This window comes from Filicampus tigris, chromosome 1 (assembly GCF_054856515.1).
Source record: "Filicampus tigris isolate MCC_2025a chromosome 1, RoL_Ftig_1.0, whole genome shotgun sequence".
Lineage (NCBI taxonomy): Eukaryota > Metazoa > Chordata > Actinopteri > Syngnathiformes > Syngnathidae > Filicampus > Filicampus tigris.
In genome coordinates, this window is record NC_141217.1 from 8746512 (window position 1) to 8762068 (window position 15557).

Genomic DNA, 15557 nt, shown 5'->3' on the forward strand with positions numbered 1-15557 from the left:
TACTGCGGATGTTAATGACATCAACAGTCTCTTGTTTGAATGAACCTCAACTTGCTGCATGAAGATGGATATAAACCTGTAATGAACTTAATCTTGTTCATGACGCACACTTACTAGCCTCTTAGGTGCACTTGAGAGAGTTACGTTAAAAACTGTTTGACTTTAGAAAAATAATAATATTGTTTTTACAATATAACATTATAATATTGGTAGTATTGACAATATGATTATAAGATCCGAGGATATTTTTAATCCTGATTTGATCCAGATTTGGCAATTTTTAATTCAGCATTGTTGCTCCATTTCACTTGTTGAGTAGCTTAGAGGTTTGTCACATCATCAAATCAGTTTGTCATTTGATGTTTATTTCTGGTCTTATTACTTTCTGTATTTGGGTGGAACTCTCGCTCCCTCTTTTTTTTTATTTTATTTATTTATATATCCATCCATCTATCCATCATCTACATCGCTTATCCTCACGAGAGTCGCGAGGGTGCTGGATCCTATCCCAGCAGTCATCGGGCAGTAGGCGGGGTGCACCCTGAATTGGTTGCCAGCCAATCGCAGGGCACACAGAGACAAACATCCGCACTCACAATCACACCTAGGGGCAATTTAGAGTGTCCAATCAACTTACCATGCATGTTTTTGGAATGTGGGAGGAAACCGGGGTACCTGGAGAAAACCTGGAGAAGAACATGCAAACTCCACACTGTGAGGCCGGAGCCGGGATCGAACCCACGACCTCTGCACTGTGAGGCGGACGTGCTAACCAGTCGATCACCATGCTGCCCTTATTTATTCATTTATTTATTTTGCCATTAATGCATTTACTCTTGGATTTCACGTGATTAACAACATTAGGCATAGTTAGACGAGAGGGACAACATATTGAAGTTACTTTAAACTTAATAAGGCACTCATTTCAAATGCGTATTAACTTTAAAAAAATCATTGTGGTACATTATTTTTTACTTTCACTAAATAATAAAAACCTTAACTTAATTCTTAATACAGTACTTCTAGTAATATTAATATCATGTTCTTTAATTGTATTTCGTTATTGCTTTTAATTGGTTAATGTCTTTATTCATTTCCTTAGATTATACTAATGTAAATCATGCACTTTCTGATGTGATTGAACAAAATGGTCAGTAAAAGAGCTGCATCGCCGCATTACATAAAACAGGCTGTTGGTTTGAATGTAAAATATTTTTATTCGACCCTCTCAAAATGTGTTTGAGTAACAGAAATTGTCATAGTGAGTTGTAGTACTATTCACATATAGGAATTAATTTGACAATATAACTTCAAAATCAACATTGGAATCATGTCAGCATAAACCATGAAAAGCAACAAAACTCATTTCGGACTCTCGACTATAAAATAAAATTAATTCATAACTTGACTTCTTTCTCTATTATTATTTTTTGTAGGAGCGTTGAGTCCAACAGGAAATCGTCGTTGATTAGTGAGTAAAAATTAATTGAGAAAATGATCTTGCTGTGACAGAACATCAACCATCATACGAAAATACAGCAAACGGAAACCTTAAGGATAGAGCAACACATTAATCAAACAAACTTTCTGACAAATATGCTCATAGAATCTTTTTGTAACACAAAACAAACCAACAAAATTTTAGAAAAAGCAAAACAAATTATTTCCTCTTCTCCTCATGTAACACATATTTTGGCAACATTTCAAGAATGAACACAAAAGTCAACAAGAAGAACATAATCACTGGACGGTAGTCATCGTTCACATAGCCCACCTGCCCCCTCCCAACAAGATGTCTTTATACATGATATTGCATGACAAAACAGTTCAATGACATTTACATGGTCAGCAAATATTTGGGGGGGAAATCAGAAAATTACCCCCCCCCCCCCAAGATTCTTCTCTCTGTCTTTGAATTTAAGAAGTTGTTTATTCATAGTAGAGAAACATTTCCCCGCCCCCAATCAAAGTAAATGATCAGGTGGGACATCTTGGTTATTCAGTTCATTTGCTCGACTCCAAACTGAATTGACCCCACGTTTGCAATCAGATCCATCTCGCGTCGCTTGAGCGCTCAGTCGGAGTGTCGTAGTCTCTTAAGTAGAAAAAAACCCCTACAGTGTCACTACTTGTTTTGCTGGTTCTGCACCACATCTGGATCGAGAGTTCTTAGAGGCACCTGGCGTGGTAGAAAGATGTGCTCATCAGGGTTAAGATAGCGTCGGTTCCTTGTTAAGGTTTATTTCAGTTTGGCGTCGACTCCTCAGGATCGGAAAACCTGGAGCCCGGACCGGCCAACGTGCGGCCGATGACACTTAGAAGTCCAAAAAGGACCACGTAAGCCTCTTTTGAGTTTTCGTTGACTCCCTTCGAAGATTTTTTTGTTTGTTTGTTTTGTGAAAGACGTCCTGGACCCTTAAATGTATTCCCAAATGAGAAGAGGGTAAGAAAATCCTGATGTGTTCCCTATCAAGACACATTACCACCTTCGTTATGCCAAGTATAGATGTCCACGCTTAGGTGTCAGCATGTGGACTAGTTCGCTGAGAAGCGTGAAGAAAAAAAACCACACACACACACACATTTTCTATAACGTCAGCCTGCCTTTACATATCATAACAATGATTTGCACACAGTTCATCGGTGGTTTCAAATCAAGGCTTGGCACTGCGATGGTTAATGAGGCGAAAACTGTGAGTGTGACAGCATTATTAGATTCAGCATAAGGGCTATTTTCATATTGCCTGCTTGGCCTAGCTTGTAAACCCAGAGTAGTCAAAGCAAACGTGTCAAAAGGAACCAACAAGGGATGCGAGCACATCAGTGTGTCTGCAAGACACACTTGTTTCCATTATGAGTGATACAGTGCTGTGTAAACAGCTTCCTGAGAGTTAGCTAGCAAGCATCCAAAAATAACCACACATCTAGGAGTACATCTAGCTATCTGCTCATAACTGTACCTGGACTGTATAAAGCAAGCTCAGAGGATGCATACAGGCTGTTCCTGCAGAGTAGGCTTGAGTGGGACTCGTGGTTGAAATTGGCGTCTTGATCCGTTTACAGTAAACATATACCGCTGGTACGATGTAAAGGTGCCTTGTCAGACAAACCCGCAGATGTCAGTCACAGGCTAGAAATGACCTAAAGTTGTGTACTTGGCCACAATCAGATGTATGCTACAAATCTCAAATAATGTCCAGAATCAGGATTAAAGTATATGTTTGCCATTTGAAGTACAGTGGCCCATCAAAACTTGAACACGATTGCTTCCAAGAGGCTTTTCAACATTTGTTGATTGTTTCAAAATAAATTTTTGCCAAAGGACTTCATGGAAATGAATAGTTACCAGTAGCATAATTAAATCATGAAGACTGAGCTTCATCCGAGAGGTCGTCACTTTTTATTAGGTTAACTTACTCTTAACCTCGAACAGTAATTTGTTTTCGGTTTTGTTGTTCTCGCCGTGGCCCTTTTTGCCTCTTTGTGGAAGGATAAATATACACAAACACCATAATGAATAAACAAAGCAAGAAAGAAACTGAGAGATCGAGGAGAGCAAGAGCCAGATGCTTTGTATTGTTTCCTTCAAGTTATGTATGTGTTTTTTTGTACTTTGAAACTCTTTCCAACATGGGATTTCAGCCCAATTTCCATTCAATTTTTTGTTCAATCGTCCAAGCTCCAAGGGTCCACTGTAGTTGACAACGGCCCACTGTCGCCGTGGTTCCTAACAACTAAGCCATTTTCACAATACGACCTGCAAGTTACATGTTTGAAATGTTTAATGGCATTCACACGTTGCTGGTGCAGCAAAAACAGGAGCTACATGTTTATCCGAGCAGCAATGCAGCAACGTATGTAGTACAAAGCTTGTATCTTTAGTGTCATTTGTTTGGAATTCTAGGAATAACTTGACCGAGGATGTTATGTCTTCTTTCTTTCTCTACTGTAGATCCTGATAAAGGTGCAAATCCAGGATTTGACTCCATGCATAAGGCATGAACCTTGATAACAAAATCGCTCAAAGACACTGAGATCAGATTCTTACTCCTGTTCTGGTGTCGTGTGACAGCACTTTTGTGAGTGTTGGACATGTATGCCCGAATAAGAAAATATAAATAGTTGAAAACAACTTGATGATTCAACACAAATTGGTCAGATTTCTTGAGAAAAACTATCTACGATTTAGTGGGAAACTTAAAAAATAAAAATAAAATAAAAAATCTCTAATTACATGATACAGTGCGAGTGTCCATCCATTGGCATGCAGAAATCCCACCAGTGATCCAATGAAATGAAATTAAATCATATGAATCCATCTTCAACAACCGAAATCATGAATGACTGGATGCATCTTGCTACAAAATAGCAAAATACGGTCAAATGTCACATTTACAGTGAAGAAGTTTTTTTTTTTTTTTTCCAATTTCAAATAAAATGCATTGTCGTCAAAATGGCCTGCAATCACAGCACATGACTTTAAAAATAAAATTCCTCTCTCATGAGTGAAAAATGACCTTCTGTACAGTGAGGTGGGGGAGGGGGAGAATGACTGGCTACACACAAATCCCTTAGTTGTGTGGAGGAATTTCAGTGAGTAAAACAAAATTAAGTCACTTTTCAAACTACAGTAGGTAAACCTAAATTAGCAAATGCTACCATATATGAGTGTACCTCTGTGATTCTAGAACCAGAAGCCCTTGACAATATAGGGACAGTTAGGAAGGCTTTATGAATAGGTAATACATTTGTTATTACTAATATGGTACAGTATTTTCAAATATTTTGCCTCTCATGTAGCTGGAGTTAATGTTTACAATAGGACTGATTTGTAAATGTGCAATTAAGGAGTTACACAGTATTTGTAAAACATAAATTAACTGTTACAAATTACTTTCCGCAATAAGTGTGGGCTCGCTGCTCGCTGGCAATATTAAAGTGCTGCTACCTTTCATAGTTAGTCCTTAATCTTGACTAACGCTTCCAGTTAGAACTGGCAAAATTGGAACTTTATTGTCAAGTGTTTTATAAAGTCTGGACATTCTTACCATTTACAACAAGCAACGAGGCAAAGTAGTACAAAGGTGTCCTCACTTTGAACTGATGACTTACAACAGTTAAGTAACTCTCTACTACCTAATCAATAACCATTTTATAAAGCATTTATCAAAACCTTAATAAGGGCATGTATTCACGAAAGTAGTACCCTAAAATCTACAATTTGGTACTGCCTTTATTAACAATGGTGCAGTACGTTTATGCTGTGCTGACTCTAGCAGCTTCTGGCATTGATCAATGTTACCTGGGACGACTGCAGGCACAGTTGCTTTTCCAGTGAGCGCTTTTAGCCTCCCACTGATCGGAGATGTAAACATAAACAGATCAAAGTGTTGTGGAATTATAAATCCCAATTATACTCCACTCTTAATGGCAAAGTCTAGTTTAATAAGAATTGAGGTTTTTTAAAAACACGCGGGCGCCATACAAAGGACGTCTCGTGGAACTTAAAATCTCAATTAATCAATGTTATTTACGCCGTTTGGTACGTGCAGCAGAGAATCTTCCAGAGATGTTAGTAAAGCTGCTATAGGGCACTCCTTTTAATGTCTACGACTTTCGATAAAGAGCCAGCTGCTCATGACGTTTGATCCTGTGCGGCCACATTGCCAGTTTAAATCCAACTGCTGTACAGGGACTCTCATTCGTCACTTATGAAGATGCATACAAAAACACATAGTGATGAAGTTGCAAAAAGATGCTCTCAAATAAATCATAGACCGACAAGATGGTTCCACATATTAAGAGTTTCTCACATAAATCAAGACTTTAAATATATTTGTTGAGAAAGTCAAGTGTTCAATCCACTGTACAGACATGTATGTTTTTCTTTTTTTCCAAAATATAGTTTATCCCAATGACTTTGTTGTTGATTTTTTTTTTTTTTTTTTGTAGTTTTATCTTTCATAATCCTGTACACTTGGTGTCTGTATTGACATTGGGTGATATCCTGATCGTTGGAAAGAAGAAGAGAAACAGAGGAGAGGAGGAAGAGAGAAACAGAGAGGAATAGTAGAAGAAGAGAAGATGCCCAGTGCGATCGTTGTCCTCAGTGAAGACGTTGCACCCCGTACCTTGGCTCTCTTCTATCCCGAACCTCAATCTAAAATCAAAACAACACACACACAACACCAGACAGTCAACAAATGAATGAACTCTTCAAAAAATCTTTTGTCATATTCAGTACTGTAATTACATTTTAGAAGGCAGGCACCTAATGATTGAATTCAAAGTAACAAATCTAGTGCACTGTATGGTTTAATAGGCCCATTTTACTTCCAGGCTTCATCACTGGCGGAGCTAGAGGCATGCAGGGCACTGCCATATATACTTCATTCCCCCCGACCCCCCACCGCCAAAGACTGATTTTTTTTTCATGGATTTTTTTCCACATTTCCCCTGTCCCCATTAGGCAACATATAATGAATTCTTATCAGCGTTTACGGAATAATTTGGGGGTTTTGTAAAAAAATAATATTGTTTTTTGTGCGGAACCCCTGAGATATCCTTGGCCGCCTCATGGCCACCCCAAGGAAAAAAATCCTAGCTCTGCCAGGTCGGTGTCACTGACCATAAGATGATGATTTCAGTCTGTTATCTTCCTGAATGTTTGCTATTCCTTGGGCTACATCTAGACTGTGTTCCCAGCACCTATGGGCAGCCCCGTGTCCCCAAAAGGCGCACGACATTTCAGCCTGCGGCTTACAATGGGTGTAAGTACGTTCCCTCCCGGCCCATCATGTTATGGTAAGGTCGCTCACAGATGAAAAATGAACGCTGGGAAGCTTTGGAGCATGTTTGTGGCACTAGCAGAGTCAAATGAAGCTCCCCTTGCCTGCCCACCTGGTTCTAGAATCAGTGTCAAATAAATGTCTCTCCCGCGGGGAAAATGTTTTGACAATTTAAAGTTCTCGCAGGGCATCCACAGCAATCACGGCCTGTCACGTCTCCCCTTGTTGTGTTACAAGAATCTCGTTTTGTCCACGGTGGCCTGTAGCGGCTGCCGCAGCTGCAGAGGCATAGTGTAAATGTAACTTGAGCTGGCTCATGCATTGCATCCTTTTAAAAGAATATACCAGATGGTGGATTTGGCGACTCTCAGAAATTCTATTCAACATTTGTTGTGTTGTGTCCCTGCATTGGCTCCTCATGGGACCGCCTACTGAGCATTCCCGTGAATAGCTACCAAAGACAAATTCACAACTTGCTCGAGTCCTTTTATCTGCTTAATTTGCCATGAAATTAAACTCTTTGGCATTCAGACGATTCATTATTTTGGAGCCAGGGAAATACCTGTATTAAACACCCTTCAGTAAGTTCCCCCCAGAAACACACACACACACTTGCACCCCCCCCCCCACACACACACACACACACAGTCTTTGGCATTTTATGCACAGAGTGGGAATGACAAATTGCAATATCACAGGAACACCTGTTCTTACGAGAAAAGTTTTCTTTTAATATTATTTTGTTCTAAAATCAATGGCCACTTATTAGGGTGAAAACATGAATAAGCTTTGTTTTTTAAATTCATGTATTTTATTAAGTTTTGATGAAAATAATTTTGTGTCCATATATGTTTCGCTTGCATCTTGAGCTCTCTACATGGGTTTGAATTTGACCAATGTGAATTGAGTGTAACATTTAATTTTTCACAAGTGGTGGTTATGGAAAGTAAACACATACCTGTTAAACAACCTGTTTATATTATTAGAAATGATTCATCATGGTCTCATTTTTACAGGGGTGTGTTCACATTTACATCCTCGTTTGACATAACATAATTTTGTTTGATTGCCCCCCCATACTTACACTGTGATACATTTTGTGAGTGTATGGGTGTGTGCGTGTAAAATGCACATGCAACTGACGAAGCAAAATTCCTTACTTACCCTGGACACAGCAAAATCTGAAAAGACACAAACAGGACAGCAGTGTTGGCATGTAGGCAATAAAAAAAAGGGGAAGAAAGTGCATATTTGTGCAAAACATTAATATGCTTATGTAAGTCTGAGTTAAGCATCTACGTCATTGTTTACGGCTGAATGAAGACATTCATTGGCTGCATGTGTCGGCTTATATGTATTTCTATTTGACTTCCTCTTCAAATACTTCCCTTTCAGTGCAGTTTTTTTTCTATTAGTATGACTCTAGTTACATTTTCCTCATTATTGACTGCTGCTAAGCCAGAGGGCAATTTCAATTTCTATGAATGTAAAAAGTGGAGGAAAGGAAAAGGAAGTTTGCACAGATGATGAAGCAATAGATCCATTCGGTGTGTACGGGAAAAAAAAAAAAAAAAAAAAAAAAAACAGTCAGTGGGGTTAATCAGATGAAAACAGAAAGACACGCCCACATGCTGGAATATCTCCAGTTACCATGGAAACCATCAGAGATCCATCGGAGAAGTGAGACATCTTATGTCATAATTCTCCCTCTTTATCTCGAAGTCTCAGCCTCTGCCTCCTTTCTGCTTTAGTCCATCTTGATCCCTATCTATTGCTATGTCTTACACTGCCACTCAATTCCTGCCACTATTATGTCATGGCGTCACTCCATTTGTTTCTCCTGCAGCTGATTAACCCTCTTTCTGTTGGTGTCCAATGCGACGACGTCTTCTGCTCTCTTGCGCCTCTGATTCCTTCTTTCATTCCTTTCCTCCAGTAGTCTGCTTTCACGTGGCTTAACAAGAAGGATTCCAGCATCCTGATGCAACTTTGTGTAACCTGTCAGAGTTGCACCAAGGGAGATTCTCCAGCTTTTGAATGATGCACTGAAACTAAAATGGAAAATGGAGTGAATCCTTGTCACTCTTTTAAATTTGAAAAACCACAGGAAATCCTTTACCATCCTGGATATCTTCCATCTGCATCTCATTTGTTTTTATTTGAATGATTAAAATCATTATGCGTTTGAATGTGTTTGGAGAATTTCAATACATTAGATTTTTCAACCAGATTCATTTTTGTTTGCCTGGGACATGTAGTTACTCACATATTCTTATTTCAAATAACTTCATAGTTATTTGAGATACGCTGTACCTGTAAGGTTGTAAAAAACACTGGACTTGGAAGTGGATTAACTTGTTTTTTACAGTTGTTTGGCAATATATGTTTCGGAGATGTGTGAGGCGCATGCATGTAAGAATGTGGAAGTTTCATGATGGTGGCTGTTTGTCACTGTTTGGTAGCAAATCACAGCCAACATCCCGACAAAACACTTTGTGTCTTGGGCCTCAAAGGTTCCACTGTATATCATTTCAATCTTTTTGTTCATCACATCACAGCATACCACATCAGTCTTCTGGAAACATGAAAATATTCCCCCCCTGGCTGTGAGCGGCGTAGTAAGTACATCAGAGAAACATGAAACAGCCAGCGTCCCCACAACAAAACCAAACTTGATCGATGCAATGGTGTCTTTACTTTACTCTCAATGCTTTAGCCCTTTTTAGAGAAGATACACCGTCCTATTTTATTCTCCTCTATCACACAGTTTCACACTGCCACAGCTGGCTTGTTTAGCAGGGTCAGATATCAACATTCACTGACGCAGTGTGCGCTATGTACTTGTACGCTTTTTGGCCACTGTGCCTACACGCTTCACTATTTCATCCACAGGCAGGCCTTTAAATACATTTCAATAAATATTGCTTTAAATTTGAACTGTTAGTTCTTGTATCTCGGACAGGTTATTTTTAGGTTATGATTTACCTGACGTGTTTCGGTGGAAACTTTCGCCTTCTTCAGAGTGTCACATGATGGTGTGTGACTCGTCTTCATCAGCTGATGTTCAACGAAGGCGTGACCCACCTGTGAAAACTGACAGGCGGGTCACGCCCTCTGCCGCTACTGCCGGTGAACATCAGCTGATAAGGACGAGTCAGACAGAATCATGTGACACTCCGAAGTAGGCAAAAGTTTACGCCGAAATATGTCAGGTAAATCATAACCTAAAAAAATAACCTGTCTGTGATATAATAACCAACGATTCAAATTACAATTAAGAGACAGAAGGGACTTTATTCAATCAATATTGTTTTAAATAGCACTTTCTACAAACTGGGGAGTGGAAAGCATGGATTTTTTTTATGCCTTGATTGCCCACTGATGCTATGTACATGTGTGCATTTTGGCCACTGAGACTATAGACGCTTCTCTACTTCATCCACTGGTAGGTCAAACATATCGTCGCTGTCCTGTGAAAATCACTTATGTGCATTTTTTTCATTTTTATTTTTTACGTTAATGGGTTGTCCGCGTTACAGACACCCCATTGCCGTAGATTTTAACACTCTTCTCCAGGACATGCGCCACGCCTTCACAAGTTTCATGGAAATATTTCGATCCTTCCTAAATGTAAATCGAAGCAACTGCCTTTGTCCTTTTATGAATAGTGGAAGTGGTCAAAAAAAAAAAAAACTACACATAACTCCATGTTTGTGTTAATGCAAGGGAACGCGTGTCTTAACCTTTGTTGTCAGTCTGCAGGTCGTCCAGGTAGAAATCATTTTGCCGGTTGCCCAGGACGAAGGCCATTAAGGAGAGGACCAGGGCGTTGAGGATGCCCATGATGGCCAACATGTAGGCCCAGCGTACAGAGCAGTCGCCCAGGGAGTACTTTCCCGTATGCTCGCCGCACATGTCGCGGATGACCTCGGCATCCCACCCATCAGGAAAAATCATGCAGCCCAGGACCAGGCATACTCCTGCATGAGGACGAGGAGAAGGAGGAGACGGAATTAGAGCAGGAAAGGACGTTCGAAGAGGTAACACAGGTAGGAACTGACAGTTACAAACACTCACAGTTTTGAAATTTAACTGGAAGATAAATGAATCCGTATCAGGCACACTCAGCGGTGGGAAGTGTTTGTAGTTTGTTACTATACTGAAGTAGATAGTTTAGTTCAGCTTTATCATGATACTTGTACTTCCTACATTTTTAAAAACGGTATCTGTGTTTATCAAAATTGTTTTGTTACCTTTTTTAACCTCCGTGAACGGGATTTTGTTGGCTACAGTAATGATTCAGGGCAAATGTGTCATGTATTGTTCCGGCCTATAAACACAAACTACGGATTCTGTGATGCAATGATGTGAAAAGTGAAATAGTATTTTTTCAATTTGTATCATATCAAAGCTATGGGAACATGTTGTTCTGATCGCATAAACAATTGAATCCTGGCTCGCTAGCGCTATAAGGTGAAATGTAACATGATTTTTTTTTTCCTTCATACTAAGTTCATGAAGCACGAAGCACTCAGTTCATGAAAGAGGGCAACTATACCCTAAAGGAGATTGTAGTGTATATAGACAATAAAATGTCATGTGTACGTTTGTACTTTGACTTGAATCAGTACTTCTATTTTTTTTTTGAATAAAGTGTTTTTTAATTTTTTTCAGTAAATATTGTGAGAACTTAGCCACCTCTGGGCAGAGATGATACACCGCAATGATTTCAGCTACTCAGATTTGAAGTGGGATATCTCAAACTGTTTTTGAAAAAGTAAAACAAAATGTTATGCCAGGAAAGGGCCATTGTTTTTGTAGTGGTTCCCAAATCTGAAAATTGTGCAGCTGGCGTGACTCTGAGCAGGATAAGCGGTGTAGAATATGGATGAGTGGATGTACTCACAGGAAAAAACATAAAAACATAACTGACTTATTCAGGTTAACTTGGCCTTGGTACCCTTTTACGTCTTAGCTGCAGTGCTTTAGAGTGACACCTCACTCACCACTGCTCACTGAGCTGCAAGAACACTCTGCTTCTAATGCTCACAACATTTCTGTCTTCGTAAGCCTGAATGCTGCTGAGGTGCAATGTTTTTGCAATAGAGTGTGATTATGGAGGGCAAACAGATATAACAATAACCCCGTCAGCTCTCTTTTCTAAGTGCTTGCTGTAACTTTGGTGATGCCCCACAGTGGGCTGTATGGACCAAAGTACTCAAACCAGGGGCGGAGCCAGAACGTGGCTAATGGGTGGGCCTGAATATTTCTCTCACTGAGCACAATCAGTCAAATAGAATCAAACAAACATTCAAAGAAAGCTTCTTGCACTTGCATCCTCAACCACAAACGAGGTCGTCCACACAAATACAAACGCAAATAGAGTCCCGCACGCAGCCAAATCCATACATGCAATTCAAAGAGCACAACTGAAATGGTAATCCATACTTTGCACCTTCTGCTCATTCATCAAAGTGAACATCACCGGGGGAGCTGATTGGACCACGTCCCACGCTCACCAGCTCTGTTTAAATAGCATTCAGCCCGCGCCTGCCTCAGGCTTTGTAAGTAAAGCAGTGGGCTCCAGTGGGAGATGGTGAACATACATGGCAGCCGTCACACTCCATCTTCATTCAGGCCACGACACGTCTTTTTCACAGCTAACATCACCAGCGCGACTCATAAAAGAGAGGGTCAGATTGGACCGAGCTAGTGATTATTACATGCCACTCAAAGTCAAGTAGCTTGAATGTCCACAGAATTTACTTGGGGAATATTTTAAAGACAGACTATGTCATTTAGGCTGAGCGGCAGGAACAGCAACACCTGCTGACATGAATTGTGATTACAGGATGCCTGTTGGACCATGGTGGCACTATGGAGGAACATAGTTTTGATTCAAAAGCGGATGGGAGAAAGAAAAATTGCACTTTTAATAAACACCCTGAATTATCATTTTGATTGAGTTATGTGTCTGCTATCACCAAAGTAACCCCAAGTCACTATAAGATACTGTATGTATAATATTGGTGGACCATCTAGGACACCATTCATGTTGTGTGAGTGTTACTGTGCATTTTTTGCTTTGTATTTTCCTCTCCCCAGGAGGCGTTCCGGGGTTTAAAGCGAGCGAAACTCCAATGAGCTGTGGTCCCCGGCTGATGACCCTGCAGCTGGCCCCGAGGCGCTGGATGAGGCGCGTCAGGCATAGTTGCCCCGCAGGAATAACACCACACCTGTACAATCAATGTCCTTATTGCATTTATTCCCTTAAGATTGAAGCGAGTTGGATTTTAGATATCAAACAACCACTAGGCTATGAAGGACTGTAAGAAATGCATGTATATGGGTTGTGGCCTCTATACGGAGGACTATGCGGACGACTGTCAAATCTATATCCGGCAAAGCAAAAAAGAGACTTCCTCCTTAAGACCACGTTTGTCCTGCCTACAGGACATCAAAGATTGGATGTCACTAAATTTCCTAAATTTCAACGAAAAGAAAACAGAAGTTATGGTGTTCGGTCCCAGCGGCTCGTCTCCATCCCACCTTGTTGACCTGGGCCCCCTGGCTTCATATCTAAAGTCAACAGTCTCAAATTTGGGTTTTAACATGGACAGTGATCTTAAATTGGACAAGCAAATCAGCGCTGTTGTAAAGTCGAGCTTCTTTCACCTTAGACAGCTGGCTAAGGTAAAGCCCCTCCTTTCCCATCAGCACTTAGAAACAGTCATTCATGGCTTGCATCTCGGCTAGATTACTGTAATGCACTTTATTTTGGAGCCAGCCAGTCCTCCCTCAAACGTCTCCAGTTGGTCCAAAATTCTGCTGCCCGCCTACTAACTGGAGCTCGGATTATGGAGGATATAACACCAATTCTGGCCTCCCTTAACTGGCTCCCAGTGCATTTCAAGGTTCGATTTAAGATTCTCCTATTTGTCTATAAATCATTAAGTGACCTGGTCCCGGCGTACCTCTCTGAGCTCCTCCACTCCTACGTACCTTCCCGCAGCCTCAGGTCTGCGGACCAGGCGCTGATAGAGGTGCCGAGGACCAAGTGGCGCCTCAGAGGGGATCGAGCCTTTTTGACTGCTGGTCCTTCCCTTTGGAATGACCTCCCATTGGTTGTTAGGCATCTGTCCATTTTTAAAACCCGGTTGAAGACACATTTCTTTTCTCTGGCTTTTGATCAGACATGAAATTATCGGCTCTTTTCCGGTGTCAATTGTATATAGGGTTTTATGTCAATTTATTGGCTTCATTATTTATATTTTATTTATATTTATATATTATTTATGTCTATATTTATTAATACATGTATCACAGCCTTTTATTGTTTTTGTTCTATTTATTGTATTGTTTGTAAAGTGCTTTGTTACAGCTCTAGCTGTTATGAAATGCGCTATATAAATAAAATTGTAGTGTATTGTATTGTATTGATTTACGGAACTGTTTAATCCAAGAGCTAACTAAACCCTCTGTTTTTATTTACCTGAATAGCTAAGAAGTAAATTTCACTTTACTGTCCAACTTTATGGGGAGCTCAACATTCAACAACAACAACAACAACAACAAAATAATTCATTTAAAAAAATGCATTTTTTTAAACAGAGTGTAGCAGAGGAAGAATTTGAAATTAGTTGAGTATATTATACCTGCAGCTGCCTGTTTCAGTATATTTGGGAGCATTTGATGCACATTAATATTTAAGAATCTTTGTATGCGTGTTTTGCAATAATTTAGATGCTCCTTGGTGGTGGACTTTATTTTGCTCAGTGTCAAGTTGATACATGTGCAGGTCATTCAGTTTGCTCACAAGCAATTCCATCTGCTGTTTCCTCCCCTTAATAACGCATTCAGCCTGTCCCACATGCTTTGCGTCAACACTTGTGGTCACCCAAATTGCAAATAAAATGAGCTGCAGGGCATACATTTCTGTTTGTTGCAGTACAATAACAAAAAACAAAGTCACACAATGGTCCAAACACTGAAAGGGGGATAAGAAAACCTTACAGTATGTTCATCCTTTGATACTCACTGAAATGAAGTTGTATCTAAAAGAACCCCGAAATGTGTTTTTCATCAAGTTTTGATCCGGAAGACTTTGGAAGTGTTCGACTTTAGAGGTGTCACTGTATTTTTGGGCCTTTGTAGGCTTGAAACTTTTGGATGCAAGTGTAAAAAAAAAAATGAAGTCCATTAGGTACGCGGTGGAGTCGTGTAACATTAACAATTCCCTATGAAGACCCCTGCTTCACCTACACCATCCATCACAAGTCAATGGTGGGCGGGCACTCGTGACAACAGATGAGGCAGAATACGTGATTAGTCAGAGCACATCTCGTGTAAGGATAAACTCAAAGTGTGACTGGTCCCCACTCAAAACCATTGCAGGCGTAATGAGGGAATGTAATGAGAAGGGATATAATGACGGTATTACAGTAAGTAATGAGAGAAAAGAGGACCAACTCGAGCCATCATCCTGGGAAATCAGCACATTATTAGCTTCTCTTTATGACCTCCGTGCAAGATAGAAGATGGGCAATGAGAAAAATCATTTACAGAGTAATGAGCATCAGGTAACATGTTTTATGGGTTTTTGATGAACGTGTGCTATATGAAAATGCTCCGGAGTTCCTTGGAGTTTTTGGAGAGCGCGAGCATGTAGTAGAAGAATCTGGAGGGACCGCGTGTATTCACCCTCAGGGCAGCTCATTTACCAACCGCTTCTCTGTTTGCCTCCTGTTTCTGTTGCAAAACAACCAGCTT

General features: G+C 40.2%; 1 protein-coding gene across 2 annotated transcripts in view; it reads right to left on the reverse strand.

The window, feature by feature from the left end:
* Nucleotides 1–1197: 1197 nt before the first annotated feature.
* Nucleotides 1198–15557, reverse strand: part of LOC147152677 (LHFPL tetraspan subfamily member 4 protein-like) — a 48253-nt gene continuing 33893 nt past the window's right edge. For both annotated transcript variants that reach the window (XM_086050646.1, XM_086050656.1), the window contains exons 3-5: nt 10532–10768; nt 7953–7969; nt 1198–6160 (exon numbers count right to left, since the gene is read on the reverse strand). In XM_086050646.1, the coding sequence (XP_085906772.1) occupies nt 6107–6160; nt 7953–7969; nt 10532–10768 (308 nt within the window). In that variant the 3' untranslated portion in view covers nt 1198–6106. The remainder of the gene's footprint in view (nt 6161–7952; nt 7970–10531; nt 10769–15557) is intronic.